Source organism: Podospora pseudoanserina, chromosome 1 (genome assembly GCF_035222485.1).
Source record: "Podospora pseudoanserina strain CBS 124.78 chromosome 1, whole genome shotgun sequence".
Lineage (NCBI taxonomy): Eukaryota > Fungi > Ascomycota > Sordariomycetes > Sordariales > Podosporaceae > Podospora > Podospora pseudoanserina.
In genome coordinates, this window is record NC_085920.1 from 5,456,322 (window position 1) to 5,477,308 (window position 20,987).

Genomic DNA, 20,987 nt, shown 5'->3' on the forward strand with positions numbered 1-20,987 from the left:
ACATGCAAGCCAAGTCAGACCCTAAGCTTGACTTAACTTAGCGTATTGCCTACCCTGCCGAGGAGGAGAAACTTTTCTTTGCTACCAGAGCATAGTGTCGTCTGTCGAGGTCATTTCGGTACTGTAATAATATATGTACTTGAAGAAAGCTAATTTGGTGCCGTTGGGGTGTGGTGTGGCAGTATCGTGAATCGTAATATATACAAGGTGTGACAAGGGCTGGGTATTAAGATTTGGAATAATAGTTCAATTCAGCTAATAATCTTTAATAGCCTCAGAGTCCTTAGTAAAAAACAAAAAAGAAGATCTAGGAATATAAATAGGTCCGACGGATATATAGATATTTATTACTATATAATCCGTACCCTATAACTTTAACGATTATTGAAACCTTTAATAACCACGAGGTACTTAATTACCTACTTTACTTCTAACTACTAACTCTCGACGTATAGGTAGATAGTAGTTGGGCCGTAGTGTGGCCGGTTGGCCAGTTAACGTGGAACACAAGGAGTGTCGTCGTACCGCGTCGAGTTGGTCGAATTCCAAACGCCTGTAACTCCTAAACACCAGTACCGAACTCCTAAACGCCTAGGCGGCTGTGGCTCCTAAATTCCTGTAACTCCCAAACACCTGAAACGCTGAGTACTGAAACCGGTAAGTGTCTTGTCTTCGGGCGGAAAGGTCCTCCGAAGCCAAGCGGAGCGTGACTGCTGAGTGGCCGAAACCTAAATAGGAAGCCATGTTAGTTCACATGCTGGTTGTGCAAGACTTTGAGATTGTCTGAGTAGACCGCTGGACCATGAGGCCTTATTTGTTGGTGGAGTACTCGGCCAGATTTGGACTGATAACCTGCCATTCTTGGAGGCCACAGAATGTGATAAGTGCGAGTTGGTTTAGGCCATATTTTTGAAGACTGAATACAATCGTATTGCGTCGTGTAGAATTGGCAAGTGAATGTAAAATGCGATCTTTTCTCGGCTATGGACTTGGTAAAATGATGTTGAAGGAGTGACGCGGTCGATGCGTGATACTCGAACCTCCTGCCAAAACAGAAAACCTTGGTGTTGAGATCATGGGTGAAGCAGCAGAGCGCACGGTAGCTCTGCCCTAGAAAATCCATACCATTGTTTCTATCTCCAATGATTGCTGTATCACACATGTTTTTTTCTGGTACCTGCAGAGTGCAGAGGATGGATAACGTCAAAAGTCGGAGCATGTGCTCCGTGTTGGAAGTCAACGATCGGAAAGCCTTCAATCGAAAAATTACAATCATGACTTTTCGACCATCCATCTGGTGCAACGCTCAAAACAATCAGTCGTTGTTGTTCAAACATAGAATGGACGTGATATCGTGTGGCTTGAGGATGTTGAATGGCTGCTGATCTTGGCTCAAGGCCCAGCTGGTGTGATGAGTAGTACCCGGGTAGGTTAGCTTTTTGGTACTTATCACAAAGCTAAAAATCTGCTGGGGATGAGGGATGGTTTGGTACCGAATCCGCCTTGGAAAGCAAGCTCGTGGATGGCGTAACAAAAAAAAAAAAAAAAAAAAAAGGACCGCCTTGGGACTCTGGGGTGATTGGTGGCCAGGTTCAGAGAAGGGCGGGCGGTTTATGGTGCGAAAGTGCTGGACAGAGTTTAGTATGGGGTGTGGTGGGAGAAGCTGAAGTTGTAATATTCATTGTTGACATCCGAGCCTAAGTACCTGTAGTGTCAAATTGTTAATGATAGGTAAATTGGATCGTTCTTCTTCCCATCGTGCCTTCCTCTTTCAGACCGGGGTCAGGCATCCATATCTATCACTCTCAGAAGGTACGGCTCAGCAAACTGTTGCCCACCATGTCACCCACCTTCTTCAATTCTCACTCAGAATGTATTTCTCACTTTGACCTTCACTCTTACCTCTCTCTGACCACTCAACTCATCATATCTCACCTCTCAGCCCTCACTCCTACGCAAGACACTTACTTCTCAAGCTCATATTTCCTCAATCTTCACTCACTCACAAGACTCGCAACTTACACACACATTGTTTCACAACCAATCTGAAAATGGGCATTGTACTAGATCAACAAAATTGTTTATTCCCAAAAAAAATGGTGTTCGAACGTAAACACTTTTGAAACGCACTTTGAAGGGTTTTTTTTTTTTTTTTTTGGTATTTTTGTGATTTTACGAGCTTTTTTTGTGATTTTCGCTTTTTCTCTACAAAACACCAGTTGACACACACAATCCGACAGATATCACCCCTTCAAACAAACAGGCACTGTATGTTGTTCTACACCAAAGTTCCTGTTTCCGACTCAGTCAAGATTGATCTTGAACCTACCCTGTTGCTCGTACCGCCTCTTGCACTCCCCGCACTTCACATGCACGCGGCAATGGGAGCACTTGTGCTCGTGTCTGGAGTTGTAGCACTCGCAACCGCAGCACGTCCACACCCGTTTGTCCTGCGCCGCACCTTTGTTTTTCGTGTGCCTCTCGCCGAAGTTGTCCAGCCAGGCCTGGTCGGTGACAAAGTTCTCGAGTCGAATCTCGCCGTCGAGCCACTCCTTTTCCTGCTCGGCGCAAGCGCGGGCATGAGAAGTTTCGTGGTCGATTCTGGCTTGTTCGAAACGAGAATTGTACCAGTCGCGGCAGGCGTGGAGCTCAGCGAGCGAAGGCCCAATGATTTTTATGGTGGTTTTGCGGGGGGACGTGGGGGTGTCGGTCGTGGTGTCCCACGACTGTGTTGAGTTAGTACTCGGAAGGTTTTGTTGGCGTGGTGGAAAGATTCGCTCATTACCTGCTGCCAAAACTGTCCGTTTGGGAAAGCTAAGAGCAAGGAGGCTGCCGCCCTGATGGGAGTCAGGGGTAATGGTGGACTCGGAGGAGGGAGAATTGTTGGCGTTGGACGCTGGGAGGCCGTGGTGAATGACGGTAGAGCAAGAGCCCCCGTGGGAGGGGTCTGACTCCTCGTCAGACAGCCACAAAGAGTTGTTGGAAGCCATGTTTAAGTCTGCAAGATGGCGGAAGGGCGAGTTGTTAGTAGTGGTCGAAGAGTGCAGAAAAGAGTTTGAGGTACTGGGTCGAGGCGGAACTCGAAGATGTAGTCAGTTTGCTCAGCTTTCACACTCGATATCTATCAAAATGGCGGTGGGCAAATTCTTCGTCTGACCAAAGGCGCCTTCCACTCTGCTTAAAACCTCCATTGGGGATGGGAGTTGCGTTACAAAACGAGTGCTGATATCTGAACATTGGTGTTGTTCTGTGCGCTCAGGAGCTGTTCTTCTGCGAACAATGAACAAAGAACCGACAATGTTGTTGTCACTGAAGCAGCTGTCATGTAAGCGTCCTGGATATCAACTCTTTTTTCAAACCATGCATTGTTTCCGAAAGTTAGAAATCATCACTCCAATCTTAACACTCACTTGCTGGGTCCCCTTGCCTAGGTGCAACTCATCGTGTGCACTCAAGAATTGAAACCCAGCCTTCAAACTAGCATCATGTTTTAGATATGGGAATTTGCTTTTGGAAATCAGATAGCCAATGTCTACAAGATATATCCTGTCTTGATGCCACCTTGAGTCGATGCAACCGTCTTATGATGGATTTCGAGTGTGTAAGAATCAACTAAAATTGCGGTCAACGGTATAACGAGCGGTAGGAGACCAGTTGGGGTTTCATTAAGTAATATATACACTAGGTTTCTGGTGCGTATAGCTAGCTATTCTTTCCTCCACGAAGGGAATGATGTCTTGACATAGCCCCTGAACCCCTGAATCTTCAAGTACCACCGGGCTGGATAAACGCTGCAATCTTTCAGATTCATATCATAATGATACTGATAGACGAAGTCACAGTAAACAATGAACCAGAAACGAGGAAACCGGTGAGGAAGCTGGGCCAATGTCGGTTAAAATTCAAGTGATGACTGCTGCCCAATGGTCCCGGCACCGGGCAAACCACCGCAAATCATACACGGGCATGTTTAACTAAGCCAAGCCAAACAGGCAACACACATCAAACGCTTTCCATCGTGCTTACTTAACCGACGTGCATATTAGTCAGGGTAGTAAGCCGGCTATAACAGTGGTCTATTGAGCCTCATCATGCAGGTCCTTACTGAGCATAGGGGGTGGATAGTCCTGATCAAAATGGGGCCCGCTCTTGGCCGTTCAATAAGGGGAGAGTGAAGATGAGGCCCTGGTATGAGTGCTGTGTAGAGAAACGAGAACCAATCATTGCTCTACCATTATAGGAGCAATCGGGGCACGGTGGATACAGAAGACGCGTTCAATTCAATAAAGACTCCTGGCTTTCCATCCGATACATTATAGGAATGCTCGTTCATTAAGAGAGAGCGAGAACCAAAGTCGAGACTGTTCTGGTGGCCTCGTTTGTTCAACAAGGAGGGTGATTCTTGTGGGTGGATGTCTCTGTAAGCTGACGAGGAATGTTGAGTAATACTCCAGGACTGAAACTCCACTACACAACTGCGGTGAAGTAAGTGAAGTAAGATTTGGTTGTAACATTCCAAGACCTCCAAGACTGATACTCCACTCGAGGCTAAGGTATTCAACCCTTGGTAGCATCATCTGCTGTGGGTATCGAGATGGTCGCCGTCGAAGTCTTCGATATCTATAAGTACCTGCCTCTGGTCAGCATGTCGGGAAAATTAGAAGCATCATCCGCATCTCGACGCCAAACATTTTATCCATTTCTCCCTCCATAACAGCACCCCCCATCAAAATGGTTGCTCTCTCCCTCATCACTCTCGCCACGCTCCTGGGCACTGCCCTGGCGAACCCTGTGCCGGTCCCATCTTTTGATGTTGAGATCCCGGCCGCCAATGCTTCCGAGGTGGACAAGCGCCAGGCTGCAGAGGGAGTCTACCTTTTGAACTGCGGCCCTCCCTCCAACCCGAATACATACCACCCTGTTGTTGTGAGTCTACTCCCGCCCCTGAACAATTGCGGCATCACAGAAAAGCTGACCAAGCCCTTTACCCAGCATTGCCCCGATATCTCCAACTGTGGCCGCATCCCCTCCAACAACAACCTCTGCTATGGCCCCACCAAGTGGGAGACTTCCACTGGCTCTTGCAGGTTCCCGACCGGCGTCACTTTCACCTGGAATATTGTGGCCAACGCCCAGGAGTTCCCCTACTTTGCCGTGGTTGGGTACGTAGTTTCTTTCCCAGAAAAGACTGCCAAACAGTTACTAATCCCTTGTTTCTAGGAGTGGGAACAATGGACGCCCGCGCCCTTTCACCATCCGCAAGGATAACCAGGGTGTGTTGTACAGGGATAGTCAGGGATACGACTGCAGAGCCATTTATGTTGCTGTGTAGGTTGTAGGAACTGTTTGTGGGCAGTAGGTAGATGCTTTGCTGGTTGCTGGTGAGGACTTCGTTCGTTTCTACTGGTTCCCACCAAAGTCAATATCAAAGCAAATACGTAGTTCAAATTGTGTGCTGTGCATCATGAAAGATCCAAGACACCTTTCCCACCCAAGCCTGCCAAGACACAGACCCCTGTCGCTCAGTCATCATTTTCTCTCCGCACCCTCGGCGCTCGAGTTTTATCTGATCATCTGATAAGATCATTGCTGAGCGAGCTGGCAACACCCCTCATTTCGCTCATCAACCATCATTCATTATTACCGTTCCACTACATCCGGATCCTTATTCTTATCATCGATCCATCTCTCCCCTCCTGTTGAAGGGAACGATGAGCCGCGCACAGCTCTGCGCACTCCCAGCGCAGCGGTTGTTGCCCGGTTTCATCCGCGCCATCGATTGCCAGGACGCGCTAGACGCCCTCGATGAAGGAACGGGCACCGGTGACCCTTTGGCAGGCCTGACACCAGAGCAACTAGAGTACATTCGACAGCTTATCATCGCCATCTATGAGGGGAGAGCGGTAGCTGCGAGTTATAATGTCTTTATTGTTTGTATAATCGCGGTGCTTGCAGTGTTGCACTGGCGGGAGCAGAAGCGAGACAAGCAAAAATGGACGGCTATTCAGCAAGTTTCATCAGGAAGAACAGCAACCGAAAACAGCCAGATTGATGGATCAGGGACTTCCACGCCTTCGTCATCATCCTCGACCACCATTTTTCCTCAGACAACCCACATTAAAAGCCCCGAAGACGAAGTAGACGTTGACCTCGAACGCCTTCCCCTATTAGCCAGTTCACAGCCAGCAAAGCACTTCCAACCCAACCGTGTCACCAACAGACTCAGATCATGGCTTCTCTACCAACCCCCACCAATTCCCATCATCAACCGTGTCCTCCCTTCCATCGGCACCACCCTCTTCATTCTCTCCTGGCTTGCCCTTAACATCTTCATTCAGTTCTACCGCCTCCCAATGAAATGGTCCTTCTTCTTCATTTTCGCCGACAAAGCTGGCTTCCTCTTCATCGTCAACCTCCCCTTGCTCTATCTCCTGTCAGCCAAGAACCAACCTTTACGTCGGTTGACAGGCTACAGCTATGAAGCTCTCAACATCTTCCACCGCAGAGTGGGAGAATGGATGTGCTTCGTTGCCGTTGTCCACTTCATCAGCATGCTTCTATACCAGTTCGTTATCGCGGAAGACTGGCTTCTGGCCTCGCAGTCACCAAAGGCGTACTTTACCCACCCGCTCATCTTGTTCGGCATCGGCACTTTTGTCAGCTACGAACTGTTATTCTTCACCAGCTTGGGAAGCTTCAGACAGAGATGGTATGAGCTCTTCCTCGCTTCCCATGTCATTCTCCAGGTCGCAGCACTCGGGTTTCTCTGGGGACACTTTTACACCAGTCGACCCTACGTAATCATCGCTTTGGCTATTTTCCTCCTCGATAGGCTTGTGTGGAGGATGAGCATCAAGCGGGTCGCCATGGAAATGGATCTGACGGTGCTAGATGGGGAGACATACTTGGTGTCAGGTGATTGGGATGTTCACCCTGGGGCAAATGGTGTTTTGGCAGGTTGGGAGCCGACGGATCATGTCTTCTTGACGGTGCCAGCTTTGGGTCGGAGTCATGCGTTGCAGGCGCATCCTTTCACAATCGCCTCAGCTGCGCCTGGCAAGGGAGTGGAACGAGAAGAAGGGGGGAGACATGCCTGGTTCAGTCTCTTGATCAGAGCCCAGTTCGGGAACTTTCCCGGCGGGTTCACGAGGCAGTTGCTCGAGCACGCCAAGACGCACAAAAGGGTAGAGGTGCAGCTGGATGGGCCCTACGGCTCGCCGCATGCGTTGAGTATGCTGAGAGCGTCCAACCATGTGATACTGGTGGCAGGAGGTAGCGGGATCGCAGTGACGTTCCCGCTTGTGTGGGCGCTCCTTCACGAAGCAGCATCTCAGACAGACTCCGAGGAAGATGAAGATAAGCAAGTGCCGCCCTCGAGTAAACAGAAGAAGGCAAGAGGGAGAAAAGTCCATATGCTTTGGGTTACGCACTCGCACTGGCACCAGAAATGGATTCCGAAGGAGCAGCTCGACGACCTCGTCGCGCTGGGTTTGGATTTGGTCGTGCCTCCCCCAACCATGGACGCAGGCAGACCGGAAGTGCATGGGATTGTGGGTCAATGGATCCAGGAGGCTGAAGGCGATTCGAGCGTGCTCGTGTCTGGTCCCGATGGCTTGAACAGAGTTGTGAGAAACGTTGCGGCCGGGGCTGTCAGACAAGGGAAGAATGTCCGGATAGCAGTGGAGAAGTTTGGGTGGTGATATTTTGGCATGTGATGGAGCATCCACGGCGTTTTCGCTTTCATTTTTTGGATACTTACAGTTTCGAGACACACATTTGGACAAGAGAGAGCATACAAAGTTGAAGAGCATTGCTTTATTGTTGGCGATAGAAGCGAGGAGTTAACAGGCTCATGACCTTTATTACAGACAAACCCTTACGAAGATCCCTCAGACGTCTTCCACTCCCCCGTATCCTTCACGCCCTGTGAAACATCCTGCACGCCCTTCTCAATACCGCCCGTGATGTTCTTGAGCCCATCGCCAATGGGCCGGCCAGTCTCTCCTGTGACAGAGTTGACAGTGTCGCCTAATCCGCGACCTGCCGAGCCGACGACGCCACCTGCTGTGTTGGCGATTCCGCCGAGGGTATTGCCAAGCGTAGAAGTGACTGTCTTACCGGCGCCGGAGATGCCACCTGTGATACCGCCGGCGGTCTGGTCGGCGGTCTTTTGGGTCTGGTCGGTGTTGAGGAGGTTGGACATGGTGGCGTTTTTTTTTTGTGGTGGGACTTTGGTTAAACTTTGGGTTTTGGGGTTTCTTAAACTGGCTGTGATGTTCTTGCCTGGTTTGAGTGAATTGTGATTGTTGCGAGATGTTTGTGGGTGTTTGATGCGGTTGAGGGTAAGCTTGCCACGAGCGACGTTAGACTGAGGTCATTCACGTCATTTTGTGTTCATCCCACCAAGGATGGGGAGTGACTTCATTGTTGGGCCATTGGGGTGTCAATATGAGCAGAAGTGATGAACGCAAAAGGGTTGAACGCGGTTGACCCTCGAGCGAGCCTCTTGATAGCCGGTGTATTTGCATATACCAGGGTGAGATTCACCACCAGCTTCCTCGAGTAGTACCTATTCAGACCAAGGTGAGATCAGCACAGGGGGTGAGGACCAGATCTCGAGGGTCCCCGTCGCACTTCTTTACAGTTCACTCTAGAGTACAAAGACCCTTTGGTACTCCCCACCGTGACCACAGTTCCGGATATCAAAGCGAGCCCAGTCTTGCATCGCTGCAAGCCATGTACCAGTCATCCGAGATCTCACTACCGAGGTCCGCAACCAGATAGCCTCACTTATATAAGATGTAAATAGGCTTTTATCTTCACTAAAATATCATGCTTTAGACCAAGCAGAAGTGGTTGATGAATACCAGCCCAGCTTAGCTTTTCGATGTTTAGAATCCTCCATCTCAACACCAAAGCCAACCCCTGTCTCTCCCAACCCAATTCCCCAGAGATGTTTCTTCAATTACATCTCCAGACTCGACAACAATGATACTAAAACAGACCTCCCTTCTCCTGTCGGTCCCCCAGACCGCTTCCCACTCCGATCCCGTCTCCCTTCCAACCCCCCCTTGGGCTCTCTCGTCTTGGGGCCCTCCTGTCGCTGCCTAGCTTGTCAGCCTACACACTCTTTACAAAACATCACCGATTCAGGTCACTCTCTTTACCACCCGTCTCGACCCCGATGACCACCATTAAAATCCCTTGTTTTTAATTTTCTTCATTCGACTAATTACCTCTCACTCATTCAATCCGGTCGTCCCCAAAATGGCCCCCCTATCATTTGCCCTTCGAGCAGCTCTGCTCACTCTCTCCACCGTCGCCCTTCCCACCCTCACCCTCCCAGCCCCCATTGCCCAACGAGACGTAGCCCTCCATCGCTCCTCCCTAGACAGCACCTGGGACGACACCGACAGCTGGGAACCCCACGCAGGTTGGTTCTCCTACAACGAAGACGAAGACGATGACGATGATGAAGGGGACGAGTGGTGGGAAGTAAACAGTTGGGAGGAGGAGGAGGAGGAGGAGGAGGACGACGACGACGACAGCTACGATTACAGCTGCGAGTATGATGTTGAAGACTACGACTGCGAAGAATACCCCGACTACGACGAGGGGTGTGAATGGGACGAGAACGACGAAAGCGACTGGGAAAGTGACGACGATGACGACGACGATCCCACCTGGGAGGATTACTCCCTCGCTAATCTAGCAATCCAGTGGGTTCCCCCGTGTTCCCGCCACCCCCCCCTCCCCATCCATGTTTGACATAATTGTCTCCCCCAGCTCCCCACATCAAACCCTCCACTCCGGAATCGGCACAGTCTACACCCAAGACGGCCGCGTCGGCTCCTGCGGCACCTCCCACGACGACTCCGCCTTCGTCGTCGCCCTCGGAAACGACTGGATGCACCACCGGTACCAGGCCTCCGAGTGCGGCCGCCAGATCCAGGTCACCAACAAGGGGTCGCGTCACCACGTCGGCGGCGAGGGTAACACCATCACCGTCACCGTCCAGGACACCTGCGCCAGCTGCGACGCCGGCCACGTCGACTTTAGCCATGCCGCGTGGGACGCGCTGACAGACGGGAGCCCGCCCGGGCAGGTTGATCTTGAGTGGTGAGTTTTTTTGCTCTCGGTGATGATGGAATGGGGCATGCTGACAGGAATTTAGGACTTGGCTGTAAGAGTAAATGTAGAACATAAAAAAGAGGAGGACTGTGCTTACTGTTATGGGTTTTATATAAACGCATATGAGCCTGAACAGAGAGTAGATTCTGTGCTTGCCGCTGGTATTTGTTCCAAGCACGTTAAAAAACAATGCATTTACAATCCTGTCGACCATCAAAATCACCAAAAGAAAAGGCAAGCGCTTCTATTCCATTTGATGCCTGTTGTCTATCAATGACCATAACCTCCCCCTCTTTGTCCATGTGTATAACCCAGTGCCCTTCACCAACGATGTAACCATGGAAAAAAACATCCCCTTCCCCAACGCCAATAACTCCCAAAAGAAAAAGCAAGCGTCAACCATCCCGTTAAAGACTTGTCAAAAAAAAAGGGTATCTCGCTCTATCCACCCATCAATATCCTCCGCTGTATGCCACTGGCCCCCAATCGAATCTACCACAGTGAGTCAGAAAAATTAAAAAGACATCACTGCCAATCCAAACTCCCCGCCTGCCACCCCATCTTCTCATTCCTCCTCGAGGCCGTCTCCCTGCTCTCCTCCTTGGCCATGCTGGCCTTGATGATCATGCACTGCTGGCACCGCTGCGCCTTGTTCGACTTGCCCGTCCGCCCGACGTCCACCGCGCCGCAGTACTTGTGTGTGATCTCGTCATCCCAGTTCTGCGGCTTTTGACCCGCCACCTTGGTCTTGGAGTCGTAGGATTTGCCCATTTTGTTCTGTTTCGATCCCGCGGAAAGAGGGAGGGAGGGGGTTCTTTGTTGAGATAGGGGTTGCTATGGTGGTGGCCCCAGTAAGGTAGGCGGGTTTGGGGCTCGCTGGGCTGTTGGGGAAAGGATGATATTCGAGGAAGTCGCAGGTAGAACGATGACGATGTTTTCTTCCAGTCCACCGAGGTATGTAAATAGTCTGTGTGAGATCGTGTAGGTGTTGCTGTGAAAGCGTGGTGTTGTCGAGGAAAGGTGGTCAAAAGGAGGTCTGAATAAACAGGTGACGGCTGATAAATATAGAACCAGAAAGACCAGAAAAATCCTTCCTTTTTTGTGCGCCCGCTCGGTGTGTGCGCCTGCCACTCTGCCCAAAAGAGCCGAGTTGTGTCTGTGTGGTTGCTCCCGGTGTGGTGTGACAAAGGCGAGCACCTGCCACGTTTATGACGTCATGCTGCTCCAAGGAAGGCACTTTCAGGGTCCGGGCCAAGCAATTCGGGGTTAGGGGTAGAGGTGACTCGATTCGCCACTGCCTGTTTCTCGGTGTCGCCGTTCGGCATGTCATGAGGCTTCAGTCCACCTGACCCATTGAGTGTGGGATGGCAGCAGGTAACAGAAATGGTTTGACATGAACAATGGCAAAAACACGGCTGTAGTAGACAGTCTACTACACAGAATAAAAAATATGCAAAAGTGAAAGTGAATTGGGGCCACCCGGGGATTGAACCCGGGACCTCTCGCAAGAAATGCTTTAGGGTGTACCCTAAGCGAGAATCATACCACTAGACCAGCGGCCCTTTCTAATTCGATGACGCTGATCTCCAGAAACTCGTCTTATGTCGCTAGAAAAAATTTGCAACCTGTGTAACCATCTATTGGAATGCCGTGTTAGGGGAGTACTTTGAGGGATAAGGAGGAAGCATGATGAAGATAATAGTATCGTTTGATGAAATTCTGACATTTGAAGAAAATGTACCTAGCATGTCAATGCAACGGTGGTTCCCCGAGAAGTAAGTCAAGATGGTTCAAGATAACAACGCGAAAAGTCAGGCCTCTGTTCACCTTCATTCTACAACGGTGCACCAAGAGATTGACAACTATCACATAGCAAAATTGAACGTTGAAATGTCATCAGCCAAGTCGTATCCATTGAGGAATATTCACAAAACCCAAACTACCACTCGCAACCTCACCCCCAACTCCCATACCGATTGAAATTCACCAAAAAGCTTCTTCCTATCAACCTCCCCATTCCCTCCCCAAATTCTTGAACACTGGCAGTCCACAGAGCCACCTACCCTTCAAACCCCTTAGGCACGGCCACTAAGACGCTGAAGGGCGTCAAGCAAAGCCCGGCAAGTAGTCCCGGCACCGCAGGCGCCACCGGCGGCTCCAGTTCCAGCACCAGCCTCAGCTCCAACGCCTGCACCAGCACCGCCAGCAGCAGCGTTATCAGGAACAAAGATGCCCCACTCGCCAACCAAGCTATCAACAGTAAGAGTAAGCTCATTCTCCTCGAGCTCAAACTCCAATTCGCCGACACCAGCACCAATGACGAATCCATTGGCCTCGGGGCAGAAGCGACCAATCTGACCAGCGCTGATATCAAGCGTGTTGTCAGCAGTAAGAATGTAATCAATCTTCTGCAGCGTCAGCCCATCAGTGCCGCCACCAGCGATGGCGACCTTGTACGAGACTGGCTCGAGGGCCTTGAAGCCGGGGGGAGGCGCGGCAGGGGACTTGTTCTCGGTTACGATCATGGATCTGCCTTCTTGATTTTGGAATTCGACCTCGAAGACGCCGTTGGTCTGGGAGTTGTCAGTTTTGGTTCTGCTAGGGTCGTCATTCGGGGGGAAGGGGGATGCTTACGCCAGCAGGGAAGAGAGTATCGGTTTTGATGTTGCCACCGCCTAGTTCGACCGCCTCGCCGAACTGGGCCTCTTGCTCAACCTCGTTCTCTTCGCCTTCCTCACCGCCTTCGCCACCGCCGGCGGCGGGAGGTGGGGTAGCAGGGACAGCTGTGGCTGTTGGAGCGGCGGTGGCAGAGACGATGGCGGAGGAAGAGACACGGGAAGCATTTCTTCCACGACGGTCAGCCGCGGAAACACCACCGTGGTTTTCACCGTTGTGAGGGGCCGGGAGGGCAGAGGCAGAGAGGGCCAGGATGGCGGAGAAGAGAGCGCAGGACAGCTTCATCTTGGAGGCTTTGTTGGGTGTGTGTTGTCTTGTTGTTTATGGAAAAGAAAGAAGACGTCAAGGAATGTGATCGTAGTTGCGAAGCTCGTAAGTTTTAATGAATGAATGGACCAGCCAACCAAGAAATGAAGTTGTGAGGAAAAGAGGGAAGAAAGAAGGTCGGGTTGGGGAATGGAACAACTGCTGGTGAGGCTGATGATGAAAGGAATGTCCAGGTGAAAGCCCGGTATCATGGTGGCCATACAGGCGTACTTATATTGATCCTCCCTCATGACCGAACAAGTTCCTATCGGGAAAATCTCATTAAGAGCTAAGCTGATCGAAACATCGCCAAGGGATTGACCAGATGACTTCACTGAGGAGTGATGGTTTGGCCTGCTGTCAACTGGGTTGTAAGGGTCAGTCGTGCAAGTTCAACCGAAGAAAGGGGCGGCCGCACTGCCCGGAGGCCCGCGAATGCGGAAAGATGCATGCTGGGAAAAGGGCCAAGACTCGCTCTATATGAGCAATGGACGTTTGGCGTAACATGGAGGCACTGGAAAACGAATAAGCTTTGTCACCACTCCACATGACAGAGGTCTTGAGATGAGGCTGCCACGGTGTAATTCGCTGGTGCTGCCAAAAGCTGACCTGCAGGCAGCATGTTTAGGCTCGACTTGCCTTGGATGATGTTGCCGACCAGGGGTCGAGCTGGGGTCAACTCCACAGATCTGATACCAAGGGCGATCCACCCACACCTTTCCTCGGCGTTTTACATTGGCGCTCCTGGGCACTCCTTGGCTTTCTGAGACTCTGGTGCGGAAGAGATCCCTATCTGGGAGCGGTCAGTCAAGTGAGAGTGGTGGTGGGAGAGCTTCAGTGGTCATCTGATCCATCCGAGTTAAATTCAGCATAAGCGCTGTCTCCCTTTAAACGTGCTGCACACCCGACGTACGGGAACGCGAAGCCAAAAAAAAAAAGACCCATCGGCGTCTGTTGCTCAAGGAAAAGAGGTCAGAATGAAGCAGTTACCCTGTATTAGTGGCAATGCCCCCGGAAACGCCATACATGGCCTGATAACTGTCCAGATTAGCTAATAATGCCAATAATGTTTCGAGTACACAGCCCCATCGGTTTGGGATCACACTGGTTGATGTGGGCATCTTGGGAGACGAGAGTGGGCGAATTGGCATTACCAATGATGGCTCATATATTATCGCCATGAGATGATAATTTATGGACTGGGGGATAGTACGGGGTCATTAACCAGTCCAACTGGCTTCGAGGCGCAAGGGAGCATGGGAATATCGTTGTGGCCTGTGCTTTGAGGGCCAAGAGTCGGAGATAAGGCAAGCTTTGCCAAGGCTCGGCTCGACTTTCCCCAGCGGTCTGGGCTCGACAGGCGCTGGCCCAGTGGTGATGCTGTTTTCTTGTCTCGACTTGGCTTTTGGTTGAAGTCTTGGAGACCAGCCAAGGACATGTTTTGCGGATTGTGATTCTTGGAAACAGCAAGTCGAACAAGATCAAACGGGTATTGGTCTCCGTGTGTTCATAGGAAACCGCGGGGCCAAAGCTGCAAAACAGCTAGGTACCTAGCGTAAGGTGTCTGCTCTGGGAGAGTGAGAATAGCTTCATCCGATAAGGCGCAGCCGATGGAAAATAAAACGGGACAGAAAGTTCGGGTGTCTGTGTGGTCGTAGACGTCGTAATAGGACAGGAATGATAGGAAGTCGTCGACGAGGGAAACGGCAAGAACGGCAATGGGTCGCGTGTGCTTCATCAACGAACATTGTCATCCTGCCGATTGGGATCTGGCAGTGTTACGCCACACTAGCGCAGGGCCCTGGGCTGGAGCTGGGCCAATCGGAGGTGGCTTGTTCACAGGGGTCCCACAAGCCGACGTTTTGACTTCTTCCCCTTTCTCCACCTCCATCCGGCTGCACAAGCCGATCACTGTCTGATCGACCTGCTGCTTTTGGCACGCAATGGCAGCCAACCTCGCACAAGGACGCTCCAGTTCTCTCACAACTGCGGCTGGCTTGGCAATGCTGCCGTCTCACCATGCACCCCCGTCTGATACACCTTCGAGAGGGGTCATCGCTGCAACTTGCGTCTCTGGCTGAGGCAGAGGATTGGTGAACATGAGAGCCTGTGCGTTGAGAACTTCCGGATTCGGTTCCTTCTTCGTGGCCCCTTGAACTCGAACTGTATCAGCCGCGCCGAGATACCCGATTATCAGTGGTGGGTGGACTGCCCAGGGGTGAGTGTTTGGTGTTTTGAGTGCTCTCCAAGGTGATGGAGGACGCCTTATTACCTTTGCTGGGCGTCACTCGTTTCGTGAGAATTTCCCTTTTTTGCTTCCTTTCCGTCTCTTTCACTTTCCTCTTCTCACTTTTTGAAAGGGCAGCTGGTCTGCAATTGTGGCTAGCTAGTGATTGTCCCTCTTTGGATTTCCTTCTTTTGACTTTCCTTCATTAAGTGTATTCATATTTCAACGATCCTCCTCATCGGACAGGAACCGACGACGCTGGATCGTAGACGACAGCGCTGGTATATTTCACAACGACAGCAACCAAACGGCAAGATGAGGGTTACAGGACCAAGTGATCGCAGGAGGAACCATGCGTGGCTGGAAATGAGGAGCCGCGAGAGGCGTTGGACTCGACGACAAATCGAGGAGGAGGAAGACACCTCGGACTCGGATGGCGAAACTTCTGGGGACGACTCTGGAGACGATTCATCTGATGGCGAGGATGATGTACCGACGGTGCCCACACCAAGACCTCTCCTTCCCGTTCCCACGGTAGGGGCTGGCGCTGGGGTTAGTCTACTGCCCGTTCCCGGTACCCCCGCTCCCGTCCCTGGTGGGACATTGGGTGCCGATGAGGGCGGCGTCGATGATGGTCTGACTTCAGAGTCTGATGGCATCGACTCTGGCGACGACGATTCGCCGGATGAGGACGAAGAGGAGGAAAATGCTGTCCCCCCATCTCCCGTCGACGGCTCTTCGTCCACATCGACATCCTCCATTGATGGTCCTGCTCCTACCGGAAGCAGCTCATCCAGCTCGCTTACGGCATCTGCGACCATCACCTCTTCCAGCACGAGTACTCAGTCTTCTAGCACCGTTACCGAGTCTGCTTCGGCATCCAGCACACCGACCATTGACGACGTTTTGACATCGGTAACCGCGGAGCCAACCTCTTTGCCACCTTTGGCACTACCCGAAGTCTCCCCAACACCCGGGACAACTGGCGGTGCTACAGTTGACCAGGAACAGCTCGGGGCATCGCCAAGCAGGATGAACGCAGGTGCGGCAGCAGGCATCATTATTGGCACGCTTGGTAGGTTCTCTGACATTTCACTTCGGTAACTAGCATCTAACCTCAGCACTCAGCCATCATTGGATGCTTGATCGGCGCGGCTTTCTTCTGGCGCAAATGGAGGCGTGATCGCGGACAACCCTTCATGCCCGTCATTGTCCTGCCATGGAAGAAAGATAAAGACGGCTACGACTCGGATGCTGCTCTAGTACCCCCTAAAATCAATGAGAAAACCAACACGGCCATCATGGATGATCTCATGAAGGCGGCATATCAAGCCGAGAACGGGAATGACATGGAATATTACGGAGGGTACCCACCCGACAAGAGGGAGCTCCACCCCAACATGATCGACGAAAAGGCCTATGTTGCCCTGGCTGGGCATCTCACCCCAAGGACCCCAAAGAAGCCCGTGTCGACCTGGCTGGGCGGTATCGTGACACCCCGACAGTCTCAGGGCCCCGCGTTCCCCCCTAGTCCCATGTATTCCGAAGCTGAAAGACGCGAGAATGAGAGACGACAAGTTGGGTCTACGATTCCCGGAACGATGGCTGTGCCCAAGCTGCAGCCCCCTCCTCCGGCCAAGGCAAGGACGACCATGACTACGGATACAACCAACACAAGTGTGAGGTGGTACGGTTAGAAGTGAAGGCTTCGAGTACTGCAGGTATGATAGTGTAGCCCGGGGTTGGCAGCAGGTGGAACAGCACGGCGTTGAAAGAAGTCCGCGTGTGAGGTGTCCTTGTTCTTTTGATCCTCGGTGTTTGCGGTTGTATATAATACTGTCTATTTGTAGATCTATACCTCAAGTCCACATACATTATCTTCCTCTACCTAGTCCAGTCATGCACATTAAGTTGCGGTCGTGGTTGCGGTGAAGACCGACCTTCTCCTTCAAGGTGAGTTCCCCGCATCCCCGCCTTTTTTGAGCTGGTACGTCATTGACAGTTTCGCACTCCAATCTTCCCCAAAACTTACCAGCGCAGCTTTCATCTCATCTTTCACATCTCATCCCTCTCAGCCACTCACACGCTTACTCGCGACCACAAAACGTAGTGGAAATGGCTCCCCAACAAGTTGACACAACCATCTCCCCCTTCGCTACAGGCCCGGCTCTCGTCCTTACGAAACAGCACTCGGCTGACCACCCTCTAAAACTTTACGCGGGCTGGTTCTGCCCCTTTGTCCAACGAGCCTGGATCACTCTCCAAGAAAAGGAGATCGACTACCAATACATCGAGATCAACCCCTACCACAAATCCCCCGAGTTCCTCGCCCTCAACCCCCGCGGTCTCATCCCCACGCTTGTCCTACCTCCCGGTGAAGAGGGGAAACAGCGGGTGCTGTACGAAAGCGTGATTGTTTGCGAGTATTTGGACGAACAGTACAACTCTGGGACGAAGCTCCTGCCATGGGACCCCTACGAGAGGGCGAGGGCGAGGTTGTGGGTGAATTTTGTGGAGAAGAAATTGGTGGCGGGGTGGTATAGGTTTATGCAGCATACGCCTGATAAGCCTTATAGTCTTGAGGGGGTGAGGAAGGAGTTTTTGGAGAATTTGAGGACTTTTGTGAGGGAGATGGATGAGGAGGGGGAGGGGTGGTTTAGTGAAGGAGGTTTTGGGTTGGTGGATGTGAGCTTTTTGCCTTGGGCGGGGAGGTTGTGGTTGATTGATCATTATAAGGAGGGCGGGGTGGGCATTCCGAAGAGGGAGGAGCGGGAGGGGTTGGAGGAGGGAGAGAGGAAGGTTTGGGAGAGGTGGGAGAGGTGGTATGAGGCTATTATGGGGAGGGAAACGGTCAAGGGGACTTGGAGTGAGAGAGAGGAGTATATTGGGGTGTATAAGAGGTATGCGGAGGATCAGACGGGGAGTGAGGTTGGGAAGGCTACGAGGGAGGGGAGGGCGTTGCCTTAGAGAGTTCAAATTATTTGGCCAATCTTGATTTTCAACTTGGCTTTACTGCTTCATAGCTGTCTTACGTTGTCTTGAGGAACCACTGAAAATCGTTGAGAATGAGAGGATGGAGCGCAAGGCACCATAACCCTAACCCTCAAGATGCTGTCTTCCCCACAACGGCTATCTCCAATCTTTTACGAGATAAGCACTCACCTCACCTCGGTGATGATGTAACCCGGCGAGCCACCAAAGGATCGTCTGGTGAAGGCAGCCATTTTCATCAACCCAGCCCCTTTTATGATCCTTGCGCCTTCTTTGACGCCCGCTACATATACTGTCTCAAGTCCTCGCGTCATATATACTCACTCACCCTCGTTCACCAAACAAAACTCTCCCCCTTCCCATCACTTTCCCCTCATTCGTCCGGCGCCATCACCGCCGCCACTCATCGCCCAAAATAGGCCGCCACTCACATCAGAACCGGCCTCGCGCCACAAACAACCACAGCACCAAAGGGCCACGTTTCGACGACGACGAGGACGATTTCGACCACTTCGACGATTCTTACGCCGGGTCTAACGATTTCTCAGTCCAAGGCAAGTCGGCCCGTCATCAACCAAAACCCAAAAAGAAGAAAAAGAAAGGCGGCGGCAGGAGAAACAAAGGCAAAATGGGCCAGGACCACTCCGTCATCGACGAGGACACCCCTCCCAAAACCCTGTCGTCTCGCTCCCTGGCCTCGGTGGCAGAACACATCCTCTCCGGCCGGGCAAAGCGCATAGTCGTCATGACGGGCGCGGGCATCTCCACCGCCGCCGGGATCCCCGATTTCCGCTCCCCCGACACGGGTCTCTACGCGAACCTTGCCTCGCTCGACCTGCCTGAGCCGGAGGCGGTGTTTGATCTGGGGTTTTTCAAGGTTAACCCTAGGCCGTTTTATGTTTTGGCCAAGGAGCTGTACCCGGGGAATTACCACCCGACGGTGTCGCATGTTTTTGTTAGGCTGCTCGCGGAGAAGGGGCTGTTGCATCAGTTGTTTACTCAGAATATTGACTGTTTGGAGAGGGAGGCGGGGATTCCGGCGGAGAAGATTATTGAGGCGCATGGGAGTTTTGCGAGTCAGAGGTGTATTGAGTGCAAGACTGAGTTTGATGCTGGCAAGATGAGGGAGTTTGTTTCACGGGGGGAGGTGCCGAGGTGTGAGGAGGGGGGGTGTAAGGGGTTGGTGAAGCCGGATATTGTCTTTTTTGGGGAGCAGCTTCCAAAGGCGTTTTTTGACAGGAGGGACATGGCGGAGGAGGCGGATTTGGTGCTGGTTATGGGGACTAGTTTGCAGGTTCATCCTTTTGCGGGCTTGGTGGATTTGGCGGCGGAGAGGGTGCCGAGGGTGTTGTTTAATCTGGAGAGGGTGGGGAGTATGGGGTGTCAGGCAGATGATGTGTTGACTTTGGGTGATTGTGATGAGGGGGTGAGGAGGTTGGCGGATGAGCTCGGGTGGAGGGAGGAACTGGAGGAGAAGTGGAGGGGGTTGGTTGGGGAGGAGGAGGCGGAGAGGCAACTGCAGGGGGCAAAGAAACGGGTTGAGGCTTTGCATGATGAGGTCGCCAAGTTGGCGGAGGAGGTGGATGAGGTGTTGCATTTGGGGGAGAAGAAGGAGAAGGAGAAGGAAGGCAGTCATGTGGAGGCTTTGAATCCTGAGAACAAGCCGGATGGTGAGGGAAAGGTGGTTAATGAGGTTGATCCTGTGGGCGAGGATGCGGCGGCAATCAAGAGCTCGGTGAAGAACACTGATATCACGAAGACGGTGGAAGTCTCGGTGGAAACGGCGAACGCTTTGAAGCCAGTGGACATGCCGGACGGGGAGGGTAGGGTAGTTAGTGAGCAGAAGGCGGGCGGTCAGCAACCGGGGGACACTAAGAGCTCTGCTTAGGTAGGTAGGTGTCATGACACTTATCATATGGTTATGAAGGAGGCTCTACGGGATACACGTGTATCATGGATACCAAGGGACGTTGCAACTGGTTCGCAGACGGTTACAAAGGGGTCAACGGTTAGTCATGGGCGTTGTCAGCCAGTGAGGCATTCGAGGGAACACAAGTTATTGTATGGCTACAGGCAGGAATCGGAGTCAAATCCAACAACATACTAGTATCAACCTTCTACACTGGTGCTCATTTGTTTGAGTTTTACCCCTAGCCAAACGGTAAAAAAAACCACGTCAAACACATCTCGAATCGCTGAAAGATTTCACGACAGAAGTTCCCCTTGCGTAAACAACTGCTCTCACTGCAGTGATCGATAAGCGTCAGTCCCATATTGCTGTGCTGGCAACCAAAGGATGGCATCTTGATCTACCTCCCTAATGACATATTACATCGAAATCAAAATTTCGACTCACCATATCAAGCCATGAGAGGATCTCCTGTCAGGCCACAAGTGAATTGTGGGTGAAACTATCATCAACTTGCCTCTTCGAAGCATGTGTCCAGCGTGTGGAGAAGGAGGCCTCTTTCGAACTGTGGTTCGGGCAATGCAGGGTACTTGTGTCAGCGACTAGGAAAATACTTCGTCACACCAGAGAATCACAGCACCACACCGTTTTATCGCGGCTTCACTGCCCATCTCGCGATAATTTTCTCGCATTCCTTTCTTTTTTTTATCGCAACGCATCAGCTCCTGGCGAGATCTGGAAGGTGCT

General features: G+C 51.8%; 11 protein-coding genes and 1 non-coding gene across 12 annotated transcripts; 7 read left to right on the forward strand and 5 right to left on the reverse strand.

The window, feature by feature from the left end:
• Positions 1-2,303: 2,303 nt before the first annotated feature.
• On the reverse strand, positions 2,304-2,990 carry QC764_115495 (uncharacterized protein; the record flags this gene model as incomplete). Its single annotated transcript, XM_062942799.1, has 1 exon — positions 2,304-2,990. The coding sequence occupies one exon, from the start codon at positions 2,988-2,990 to the stop codon at positions 2,304-2,306; it is 687 nt and encodes a 228-aa protein (XP_062805810.1).
• A 1,695-nt stretch (positions 2,991-4,685) lies between these two features.
• Positions 4,686-5,494, forward strand: QC764_115500 (uncharacterized protein). The gene is made up of 3 exons (XM_062942800.1): positions 4,686-4,926; positions 4,993-5,162; positions 5,221-5,494. Exons 1-3 carry the CDS (start codon positions 4,732-4,734, stop codon positions 5,330-5,332), a joined length of 477 nt encoding a protein of 158 aa, XP_062805811.1. The 5' UTR covers positions 4,686-4,731; the 3' UTR covers positions 5,333-5,494.
• Positions 5,495-5,711: 217 nt separating this feature from the next.
• Positions 5,712-7,700, forward strand: QC764_115510 (uncharacterized protein; the record flags this gene model as incomplete). The annotated part of the gene is made up of 1 exon (XM_062942801.1): positions 5,712-7,700. The coding sequence occupies one exon, from the start codon at positions 5,712-5,714 to the stop codon at positions 7,698-7,700; it is 1,989 nt and encodes a 662-aa protein (XP_062805812.1).
• A 176-nt stretch (positions 7,701-7,876) lies between these two features.
• On the reverse strand, positions 7,877-8,203 carry QC764_115520 (uncharacterized protein; the record flags this gene model as incomplete). Its single annotated transcript, XM_062942802.1, has 1 exon — positions 7,877-8,203. The coding sequence occupies one exon, from the start codon at positions 8,201-8,203 to the stop codon at positions 7,877-7,879; it is 327 nt and encodes a 108-aa protein (XP_062805813.1).
• Positions 8,204-9,760: 1,557 nt separating this feature from the next.
• On the forward strand, positions 9,761-11,137 carry QC764_115525 (uncharacterized protein; the record flags this gene model as incomplete). The annotated part of the gene is made up of 2 exons (XM_062942803.1): positions 9,761-10,119; positions 10,175-11,137. The coding sequence occupies 2 exons, from the start codon at positions 9,761-9,763 to the stop codon at positions 10,185-10,187; spliced, it is 372 nt and encodes a 123-aa protein (XP_062805814.1). The 3' UTR covers positions 10,188-11,137.
• QC764_115530 (uncharacterized protein) lies at positions 10,657-10,902 on the reverse strand (the record flags this gene model as incomplete). The annotated part of the gene is made up of 1 exon (XM_062942804.1): positions 10,657-10,902. The coding sequence occupies one exon, from the start codon at positions 10,900-10,902 to the stop codon at positions 10,657-10,659; it is 246 nt and encodes an 81-aa protein (XP_062805815.1).
• Positions 11,138-11,602: 465 nt separating the features above from the next.
• On the forward strand, positions 11,603-11,693 carry QC764_0018200. Its single transcript has one exon. It is a non-coding gene; the product is annotated as a tRNA-Pro (tRNA).
• A 332-nt stretch (positions 11,694-12,025) lies between these two features.
• QC764_115540 (uncharacterized protein) lies at positions 12,026-13,092 on the reverse strand (the record flags this gene model as incomplete). Its single annotated transcript, XM_062942805.1, has 2 exons — positions 12,026-12,704; positions 12,766-13,092. 2 exons carry the CDS (start codon positions 13,090-13,092, stop codon positions 12,207-12,209), a joined length of 825 nt encoding a protein of 274 aa, XP_062805816.1. The 3' UTR covers positions 12,026-12,206.
• A 352-nt stretch (positions 13,093-13,444) lies between these two features.
• QC764_115545 (uncharacterized protein) lies at positions 13,445-14,137 on the reverse strand (the record flags this gene model as incomplete). Its single annotated transcript, XM_062942806.1, has 3 exons — positions 13,445-13,627; positions 13,749-13,906; positions 14,104-14,137. 3 exons carry the CDS (start codon positions 14,135-14,137, stop codon positions 13,445-13,447), a joined length of 375 nt encoding a protein of 124 aa, XP_062805817.1.
• Positions 14,138-14,988: 851 nt separating this feature from the next.
• QC764_115550 (uncharacterized protein) lies at positions 14,989-17,037 on the forward strand (the record flags this gene model as incomplete). The annotated part of the gene is made up of 2 exons (XM_062942807.1): positions 14,989-16,415; positions 16,469-17,037. The coding sequence occupies exons 1-2, from the start codon at positions 15,656-15,658 to the stop codon at positions 17,035-17,037; spliced, it is 1,329 nt and encodes a 442-aa protein (XP_062805818.1). The 5' UTR covers positions 14,989-15,655.
• Positions 17,038-17,455: 418 nt separating this feature from the next.
• QC764_115560 (uncharacterized protein) lies at positions 17,456-18,307 on the forward strand (the record flags this gene model as incomplete). The annotated part of the gene is made up of 1 exon (XM_062942808.1): positions 17,456-18,307. One exon carries the CDS (start codon positions 17,456-17,458, stop codon positions 18,305-18,307), a length of 852 nt encoding a protein of 283 aa, XP_062805819.1.
• Positions 18,308-18,959: 652 nt separating this feature from the next.
• QC764_115580 (Sirtuin 2 protein) lies at positions 18,960-20,219 on the forward strand (the record flags this gene model as incomplete). The annotated part of the gene is made up of 1 exon (XM_062942809.1): positions 18,960-20,219. The coding sequence occupies one exon, from the start codon at positions 18,960-18,962 to the stop codon at positions 20,217-20,219; it is 1,260 nt and encodes a 419-aa protein (XP_062805820.1).
• Positions 20,220-20,987: the final 768 nt, after the last annotated feature.